This window comes from Rhyacophila brunnea, unplaced genomic scaffold, assembly GCF_057557595.1.
Source record: "Rhyacophila brunnea isolate RB1 unplaced genomic scaffold, BYU_Rbru_1.0 scaffold_13, whole genome shotgun sequence".
Classification (NCBI taxonomy): domain Eukaryota; kingdom Metazoa; phylum Arthropoda; class Insecta; order Trichoptera; family Rhyacophilidae; genus Rhyacophila; species Rhyacophila brunnea.
The window spans coordinates 18,963,366-18,973,789 of NW_028232785.1; the positions used below are offsets into that span (position 1 = coordinate 18,963,366).

The 10,424-nt window shown below is 33.9% G+C and overlaps 2 protein-coding genes across 2 annotated transcripts; both read left to right on the forward strand.

The window, feature by feature from the left end:
• Window positions 1-696: 696 nt before the first annotated feature.
• On the forward strand, window positions 697-1,822 carry LOC147076791 (uncharacterized). Its single transcript, XM_085940921.1, has 2 exons — window positions 697-903; window positions 1,643-1,822. The coding sequence occupies exons 1-2, from the start codon at window positions 766-768 to the stop codon at window positions 1,820-1,822; spliced, it is 318 nt and encodes a 105-aa protein (XP_085797047.1). The 5' UTR covers window positions 697-765.
• A 1,573-nt stretch (window positions 1,823-3,395) lies between these two features.
• Window positions 3,396-7,925, forward strand: LOC147076792 (uncharacterized). Its single transcript, XM_085940466.1, has 2 exons — window positions 3,396-3,600; window positions 7,029-7,925. Exons 1-2 carry the CDS (start codon window positions 3,534-3,536, stop codon window positions 7,811-7,813), a joined length of 852 nt encoding a protein of 283 aa, XP_085796592.1. The 5' UTR covers window positions 3,396-3,533; the 3' UTR covers window positions 7,814-7,925.
• Window positions 7,926-10,424: the final 2,499 nt, after the last annotated feature.

The window sequence follows — 10,424 nt, forward strand, 5'->3', positions numbered from 1 at the left end:
AACACGGTAGTTTTCATAGAGATTTTCGAGTTTAAAGCTGGTATGTTAGGTATATGAAAACGGTCAATTCACACATGTTTGTTCGTCTCCTGCAAACTTTTGTAAATGGCGTTTGGCCTACTTTGATATCAAGCTACTCATATAACCATCAATCCAGGGCTTTTCGATATACAATATTGTATAATTTTAACTGCGAAAGAATATAGATTTCTTCACAAAGTGCAAAGACAATGAGAAATAATTAATTATTATTCTGGTCGATGTCCAGATGTAGGTACATAATATAATATACAGCGTTGCCATGTCTACTGAAATTTCAGTACCTAGGTACCTACCTAGATCTACTAATATATTTTGCCAATATATGGAATTTTTTATTTTTTTTTCGAAATTCATGTAGTAATCTATTACTGATATTAGTGTTTTCCGGGTGATTATTTTATAATATAAACGACCTTTTTTGATGTGTGACACTTCTAAACTGACAAAGAAAGCTTTCAAATTATTATCTCAACCCAAGAGCGCCATTATACACATTACTATTATCATTGGTTATAATTATTTAATATTATTAGTTATTATAAACTACATGTTTCAAAACACTGATATTTTATGACATCTAGGTACTGAATTTTTTGTCACAAACTATTGCAATTTAAAATTTTGACTTGGCAATACTTTTCATAGATATTAGTCAATGGTCATTATTTTATCACGTGGTGTTTTGGAGGTGTTGAAAAATTTTGATGATAAATATCGCATACAATGGAAGTAAAAACCGAACCAAACGATGAAATATCGCCGGAGGAAATCAGCGGCAACGCATACCAATGGACTGACATAAACCACTCCAAGAGCAAGGGTCGATTTGAAGTGTCAGTCAAACAGGAGAATATCGAGGATGTAAGTAGATTCCTAATTTGTTTAGGCGTCTGTATTCATAATTTTGTTGACAATTTCTAAATTAACAACAATTACCATTCTGGTGCTGGGCAAAAACAAAAATAGTTTATAACTACAGTGGTTTTCCCTTCGTTTACGAAATCAGAACTGTAAAGATAAATAGGTAGGTAAGTATCTATTCACACACCTAGGTACATTATGTACTGATATCAAAATACTTTATTAAAACAACATGTTATTGAGTGACATTGCATCGTATCGATGATTGACAGTTGGTAAGTATTATTTTCTTCAACGATTAAAGACTTCGATATTGAAAGGCTGTGTGATTGTTTCTTATTTAGTGTCGAATTTAAGTGTTGTGACTTTTCTGGTAACACGGAAAAGACGAGTTTTATTAATCTATACTTATATCAATCTATATATTATATAAAAATTAATGTTTATTTTCTTATATTGCGAAATTATAGTACTTTGCAACAATTTATTTAACGCATATGTCGAAATTATAATACTTTTTACATATTTTTTCCGATATTCAAAATTATAGTATTTTGTGAATACTATAGGTACCTGTTTTATATCGTACATAGTACGCGGACCAAAACTATAGTACAAATACTATAATTATATTACGGTTGGCAACACTGATTGGGCCTGTACTTATGTCTCTCGTGTAAAATCACGTGATTATGATGATGATACTGTTACATTTTATTAATAATGATATTAATTTCAGAAGCGTGAATACGGTCTGATCGATATAAAGCCTGAGAACGATAATAAGGGAATCGTCATCAAAGAGGAATTTGTTTACAACGCAATCCACCAAATCAATAATGAGAATCCACAACCTGGCTGCTCCGATTCACAATACAGGCCATTAAATCAGGTACGTTCAACTATAAAGGTTGTTTAAGCACTATAGATTTTTAAAATGTAAAAAATATACATGTTAACTTTTATTCATATTTTTAACATATGAATACGTGTATTAATTAAGGCGCTAAGTACCAAAATAATAAAAACTGACATTTTTATAGAAAAATGTTCTACATACCAACGCCAATAACTTCAACTATAGTCTAAGTGCCTCAAGCAAATCAAAAAAATACAGCAAAATAATTAAACCTGTCGACGTTGTAAGTCCGTTGGCGTGTTTTATTTATAATGGTGTAAGTAGCACTGCAGTGGTCAACGGTCAAATAAAATAGCTGACGATGGTGTGTTGACACTTGCGAGTTCTTAATACCTAAAATTATAGAAGCTGCCGTGATTGCTTCACACTGTAAAACTACATTTTTCAAAAGGTCTGCTTCATGAAATTTTACTGCAATGACTCGGTATTTTGTAACTACAGGCTATACTACTTTTTGGTACTTAGAGCCTTATTTAATACACGTATTCATATGTTTTACCTCTCGCCGTGACATTGGCATTAAAATAAATTCTGTGCACAAAATTAAAATGTAACACCAGCGAACCAGCGAAGCGGCTGAAGGTTCTCGTCCGATTACCGAAGTTAAGCGACATTGCGCACGGATACTACTTGGATGAAGGACCGCTTTTGTAATATGCAAAATAACATTTTAACATTATATTATCCATATTATGTCAATGATATAATTCATCAAAACATGCTTAGACGATAAAATATATTCTTCTATCTATAATATATCTAAAATTCTGTATGGTTGATTGATGGCATAATTTTAGATATTTTTTTCACATGAAAAAATAACGCGCTCGGGTGGGTTCGAACCACTGACCTTTCGGTTATGCGTCAATTACATTGAGGCACTTTACGAGCTGCTTGTTGGCGAATTTACAATCTGCCTGTAAAGTCGCCCAGTGTCATCATCGTTTATTTAATATCTTCTGTTCCCTAAAGCAATTTACCACCATAAACAATCAAAATATTATATTATCCTGAGGTTGGTATATTTTTCGACTGGTAATAATTATGAGAAATAATTTAACTAGATGCTCTTACCCCAAATGCGAGGGTAAGGCCTACCGCGCATGAACGATTTACTATTGTACGGTCAACAATCGAGGAGTTGTAACCATCGTATTGCAATGCAAACCCCGCGCATGGACGATCGAGCGAACGGCCGAGTTGAAAATCTGTGTTCAGACACAAAATTTGACACCCATTCGAACCGGCCGGTGGCCCATTGGCAATGCTTTCAAATGAGAGCGCGCGCATGGACTATTGCTTCGCCGGCCGAGTGCACTCACACAAGCGCACCAAGTGACACGTATGGTATGAAGCGCACACATACTATTATATCGAACCGCTACGAAACCACATGGCACATGACGGCTTCATCGGCGCGCATCGGCATCATTTCATTATTCATTATTCGTCGTTCCGTGCACGTGCTTACTGGCTGTCCCATTTTTCTGTTTCTTTCATTATAGTTATTATATACCTAGCTACACCCACGTTTTAAACCTAGACCCTTCTATTATTTTGTTTGCCCTAGCAGAGTTCAACAAGATTATTACTTCCCAAAATGGAAGACATTGATTCGGAGAAATTAATTACATTGGTAGAAGTGCGACCCGCGCTTTATGACAAAAAAAATAAATCATACAGTGACCGTCACATTAAACAAAAATAATGGATGGAGATAAGTGGTATTTTGATCACGGGATGGGCGGAACTGACACAAAATGAAAAAACACAGATGGGTATGTACGCTTTTTATCTTTATTTATTTAAGTATATTAAATACATGTTAATGCAGGATCACTTAAAAAGGCACACTGATTGGTCTAACTCGTTTATTATTTATATTTTAACCCTTTGGCTGCTACGATGTTGTGCAAAATCCGGTCGAAGATTGCTACCAATAATTGTCGATAAATTAAAGTATTGTATTATTTGTAGATACCTTATGATACACCCCTGTTACAGGCGGGCTTCTCCCGGTGTAAAATAATCATTTAGTAGCTCAAGTCGAAACGTAACCCTGACCTCTAGAAACGGCTTCATAAAACATCTAATCTGATTCCTTGCTCAACCACGTAAGTATTTTTTATTTATAAGTAAGGGCCTTCGTCCGGTGTGTGAAAATGACATATTGGGCGGAGGTGTAATTAAGATAAATTTAATTTAATTTAAAAAGTATAAATGATGATGGATGAAAGCGATAATTTTAAGACTAAATATAAGTATTTAAATATAATAAATTTTGCCGCGCTTGTCGGCAACGTCCAAATTTCGACGCGCCTGTGCCAGGGTCAGGCTCGTGATTCGCCGAATCAAAGATCACGCGATAAAATTTGGCCAATCACGAGAGTCCTTTTTGCTGGAATGGCGTGGGTACGCGAAGTTTGAAAAAGAAAAAAGTAATTAGTAAGCGTCCCCTTTCCGATAGGATAGGACCTGCGAAACTTATTGTTAAAACAAAATATGTAAACGTTTAAAGAAAATGTAAAATATAAACAATATCACGTTACGAGCACGAAGGACTGTGTTTTATTTACACTCCAATCGTTTGAATTCTTTTTTTTGTGAATCCGGGGTTCGATGGACACCTGAGCTAGCCGCTGGAACCCCGGGGATCTCACTTACCACTCTAATTGATTCTGCGAAATCGGAATATTTTGAAATTAGTTTATTGTTTTGAATAGATAATGAGGCTATTAGATATCCCCCGCTTCGTCTGCCTTTAAAATTAATTGAAATTCTCTTTCTCGCTCTATCATACTGACAACCACGTGTGCGAGCAAAACGAACTATCGAGTTTTTATTTTTAACAGCTATTGGAAACAATCGGTTTCTTCAAAATATTATTTTAATTCCATTCGATTGCATTAGCTAACGACACGTGCTCCCCATAACATCTTATTGAGAAAATAATTCGGTAAAATATTGGAAGAAAGTCGCGTTTAACGTAATATCAAGGATGAATCTGAATTCTTATATAATATATAAAGATAATGCAAGTGATCCAAAATTATCAAAATATCAATTCATATCACAAATCATATAAACTATTGAAAAAGGTTGGATGGTAGAAAAAAATTATTTATCGGATGCACATAATCCCACACGAGGGATAATACAAAATAGTGGAATTAGGAAATTACCCGGCCGAAAAGAAAAAGTTTGCATTGTTTGCAGTAGGAAAAATGGTGGCCCCGTTAAAAGATCGCGTACAATATGCTTGAGTTGTGAAAAAGGTCTTCATGGTGTTTGCTTATCGGAACATTTAAAATATTGCAAATGATTTTTATTTCATTATTTTTTTTATAAATGAAATAGTTTTTATATAGTATAAATACACTTTAATTTAATAGAAAATCTACGGTCCCTTCAGGGAGTCACGATCCGTGTATTTTACTTTAGTAAATTAGAAATAAGTAAGTTAGTATTAATTAAGTTGGTATAATCTTTAGTATTTTTAGGGAAACACTGTTCTAAAATACTTTTCCCACTGTTTCAAATGTATAATATTAAATAAAAAATTGTCATTCAACCCAGAATTTGACTGTAAACAAATAAAAAACGAAATTTGTTTATATTGTAAACTGAAATTTGTATTTGAAATTAATGCTTTTATTATAAAAATGCTGATGCGATGAAAAAAAATACAATAGTTATAAGTTCTAACCCTACCCAGTCACAAAACATATATAAATCAAGTTATATTACACAATAATAAAACTAAATATATCAAAAATGTTTCATACCGCTGAAGCAGTAGTATGTTGCAAAATTAACTTAACATTTCAGGCATCAAATGCAAAACGACGATCGTTGTGGCCAATATCAAAAACAACGATACATCGTTGCGTAGTATTCTAAAGGTTAAGTTAACTTTGTAAAGCATTGGTACCTATTGCTAAAGTCTATAATAGAAATACATATAAAGGTGTAGCTAGGTATACTCTTCAAGGCATTCAGAAGTTTGAAGGCTATAAAATAAGAGCTACATGAGTATTCCTTCAAGCAATTCTAGTTAACATTGTTTTAAAAATGTGATTAGGTAGAAATAGACGATTTTTACCTCTTCTCGCAACTGTGGGCGGCGCCAAATTGGCGTCAAATAATAGCTGTTATTATTAGAATATTCAAGGCTTTTTTTTTAAAAAAAATAACAAAGGTGCCGGTACTCACTTCTTACCTACTAAAGAAAATTAGGTACTGTTCGGTTAAAGCGGATACAGCGGAAAACGCATTTTGAAAATAGCCGATAAACCGGATTATTTGTTAGGTTAACCCAACCAAACCTAACCTAACCTAGCCCAACCTAACCTAACCTAAACTAACCCAAACTAACAAATAATCTAGTTTATCGGCTATTTTCAAAATGCGTTTTCCGCTGTATCCGCTTTAACCGAACAGTACCGAAAATTATATTCAAATATCATTTAAAGCAACTTTTCCTATGCCACCATGCGCATAAAAAAATTAAACAAACAAATATATACAAATAAACAACTAAAGTTGTAAAAAAATAAATTGTGAAAACACTTTTTAAGTGTGAACACTATATCGTGTAATTGCTTTTGAAACGTTAAAAATACCATGAAAGAAGGTGCCAAAATGCCGTTCCACCGCGTTACATTACAAAAAAAGCCCTGAGTATATCTTTAGAAGTACATAGTTATATATATTATATATAGTTATATTGCCAAGAAACCGATCCGTATGGTGACGTGAAATACTCGGCAAAATATGTACGATTATTTTGATGTAATAAAGAAGCACATTGATTCGTTGGGGGGATGTTCAAAAAAGGATTATTGCGATCAATGTTCTCATTGTCTTCTAGTTTTTTGCCATCATGATACCTTACAAAGTTATAGAGCACACAACAAGCTTTTATAATGCAATCACAAAATTCCGTTTTCAATTTTCAACCAATCGTCTTGTTGTTTTCTCTTTCATGTAAATAGGTTGAAAACATTTCCACAATTTGTCGTACGTATCTCTTACTATTTCTCTTATAGTAGTAGCACCAAGTAGATATTCGAAATGTAGAGACTGAAAGCTGTTTCCCGTAGCCAAATATCTGAAAAATTAGACTTTTATAGAATAACATTGCTCGGGCTCCTACCATACCATTCTAATGATAAAAAATATTGACTAATCTGACAATTTGTTCCAGGCACAAAAATCCAGAAACGGTGGCAGAATTTGAGAACTGCATTCAAAAAAGAATTTAATTTACAAAGAGATGTCAAGTCTGGGCAAGCTGTCAAGAAACGTAAGAAGTATGAATTTTTTGACCATCTACTTTATCTTATACCGACCATCCATGAAAGAAGTACTGCTAGCAATGTTTCACAACCAACTGATGAGCTGGAAATAAATTCACCGTCAATGAGTTTTGTCGAATCGCCAAACACAGTAGCTCCATCTACTTCTACAAATACTCCTAATAGATATGGGGAGCGGACAGTCCACAGAAACAAAACCAAAAACATGTATGAAGAAAAACTGTTGCACATCCTCGAAAACAAAAGTAACGAGGGAATGGATGAGGATACCCATTACCTACTATCACTAGTACCGTCATTCCAGAAAATGACTTATTCTCAAAAATTAAAAGCAAGGATGCAGGTTCTACAAATTATTACTGACATTGAAAGTCAAGGAATCCAACGTTCATCTCCTGCGTCATATCGTTCAAATACATATTATCATGATTTTCCTCGATACGGCTCCCCAACATCCAGATCACCGCAATCGTCTAGTGGTTTCATAGAAAATTATGAACACACATATGTTGGCGAAAGAGTACCTGTGAGGTCAGTTGTAACAAAACCAGCTTCACTTCAACGACCAGTTGCTGCGCTTTCGGCACAACAACCGTGGATTGAAGTAGAAGTAGTGGATGACTCACAAGAGTTCCTCAGTGAAGAAGATATTTTAGATTTAGGTACTAATTAGATTAGGCAGATAATTGTGCTACAACTTATTATAATACAATTGGTAATATTTACGTAATAAATATCTTATTTCACCGGTATTAAATGTCGTTATTGTTTGGGTTAAAGTTGATATCGGTAAAATTGTTCTTTTATGGAAGATTGTTTGGGTTAAAGTTGATATCGGTAAAATTGTTCTTTTATGGAAGATTATTTGAACCAAGGTTTTATCAATTTATTATGTCTTTATCTTATATAATGTCTATGTCTCAATAAAATAAGCAGAAAACAGTAAAATATTTTTCACAAATTGAGTAAACATTTCCCAAAGCATAACAAAATCCCTGCAATTGACAGTAAAGAGGCTAAGCCATTTTTATAACATTTTTCTAAAATTGTACGTTTAACTTCGACTTAAAATAAAAAATATTTTTCTTTTTAATGTTTTCAGATACATATTACTAATTAGGACAGTTTAAATAATTGTTGATAAATTAAAGTATTGTATTATTTTTAGACACCTTACCACTCTAATTGATTCTGCGAAATCGGAATATTATGAAAACACGTTTTGTAATTAGTTTATCGTTTTGAATAGATAATGAGGCTATTAGATATCCCCCACTTCGTCTGCCTTTAAAATTAATTGAAATTCTCTTTCTCGCTCTATCATACTGACGACCACGTGTGCGAGCGAAACGAACTATCGAGTTTTTATTTTTAACAGCTATTGGAAACAATCCCACACGAGGGATAATACAAAATAGTGGAATTAGGAAATTACCCGGCCGAAAAGAAAAAGTTTGCATTGTTTGCAGTAGGAAAAATGGTGGCCCAGTTAAAAGATCGCGTACAATATGCTTGAGTTGTGAAAAAGGTCTTCATGGTGTTTGCTTATCGGAACATTTAAAATATTGCAAATGATTTTTATTTCATTATTTTTTTTATAAATGAAATTGTTTTTATATAGTATAAATCCACTTTAATTCAATAGAAAATCTACGGTCCCTTCAGGGAGTCACGATCCATGTATTTTACTTTAGTAAATTAGAAATAAGTAAGTTAGTATAATCTTTAGTATTTTTAGGGAAACACTGTTCTAAAATACTTTTCCCACTGTTTCAAATGTATAATATTAACACGTTGAATGCTGAAGACGCACCGGGTGCATAATCGTATACATTGGTAAGGCGCTGATTACGCGACCGGCGCGTCAGACGTTAGTATGGGTTTGTATGGTAAAAAATATTCGTCAGCGTGTTACAAATGAACACATACACATGTAGCATTTTATATACGTTCATTCCAACACCTTTCGTCGACGAAATCGGGCGTTTCGCGCGGCTTCATAAAAAATCTAGATAAAGGTGCATTCACACTCTCGGTCGTAATATTATTTAGAGCTCTTTTTTATAAACTTATTTACGGTTCGTTACAAACATAAACAACATGGACATTTTACATTTTTTTTACTCTATCATTATACATAATCTGCTACTGTTTTTTTTTATTATCAAAATGGATGGTCCTTCAAATTCTAAAAGAGCAAGGGTTGAAGATGACGATAGTGACGGTGAATCTATTGACATTGGTGATGATAGTGACTTTGAATTTGAGGTACATAGTGAATCGGAAACAGACTCAGGAAGTGATGATGGGGTGATTAGACTGGCAGGGTTGCCACCCGATCACACTTCAACATCGGGACAGGATGATTTTCAGATCAGTGAAACACCTGAATTATTACGACCATCAACTTCTGGATCCACACAATGGTCGAGTACGCGAAAACCGGCTAAAAATATACCATTTTTGGAAATACCGGGTGTAAAAATTGACATCCCAAGCAAGGATCCTATAGATATTTTCAACGTATTATTCAAAATGACTTTTATAATTTAGTTATAAGTGAGTCAAACGCTTACGCAGTAGAAAAAAGCAGAATAACTCATTGGTAAGATATTACTGTGGAAGAATTCCGTGTTTGGCTAGGGCTTTTGTTTCATATGGGCACTATCCGCATAAATAGGATAAATGATTACTGGAAAACAGATGAGCTGTTCAATCTCAAAATGTGTTCAAAGTATATGTCTAGAGATAGGTTTTTATTGATAATGCGTGCATTACATTTCAATAAGAATGTCGAAAATAGTTCTACATTGGATAAAGTAAAGCCGCTGATAGATTTTTTCAACCAACGAATGGACACTATTTATGCACCTCAAAAAAATTTATCTATTGATGAATCTCTCATGTTGTGGAGAGGCAGATTGATTATTCGTCAATACATCAAGGGTAAAAAGGCCAAATACGGGATAAAATTATACATACTGGCGGAATCGAAAGGCCTGGCTTTGAAAATGATAGTTTATGGTGGCGCCGCTGACAAGGAGTTGGGTGGAAAAAATCATACAAACAAAGTGGTTTTCAAACTAATGAATGGGAAAACTGGATACGGTCATTCATTGTTCATGGACAATTTTTATAATAGCGTAGAACTAACAGAATCTATGCTAAATGAAGACATGTTTGTAACTGGAACACTGAGAAGCAACAGAAAAGGAAACTCAGTAGATGTTGCAAATAAAAAACTAAAAACGGGAGAATCGATTAGTCAATATACAGAGCACGGA

Coding starts and splice junctions, on each gene's coding strand:
- LOC147076791 (XM_085940921.1), top strand. CDS start 766: ATGGAAGTAAAAACCGAACCAAACGATGAAATATCGCCGGAGGAAATC. Junction 904..1,642: donor AACAGGAGAATATCGAGGAT/GTAAGTAGATTC, acceptor TATTAATTTCAG/AAGCGTGAATACGGTCTGAT.
- LOC147076792 (XM_085940466.1), top strand. CDS start 3,534: ATGGAGATAAGTGGTATTTTGATCACGGGATGGGCGGAACTGACACAA. Junction 3,601..7,028: donor AAATGAAAAAACACAGATGG/GTATGTACGCTT, acceptor AATTTGTTCCAG/GCACAAAAATCCAGAAACGG.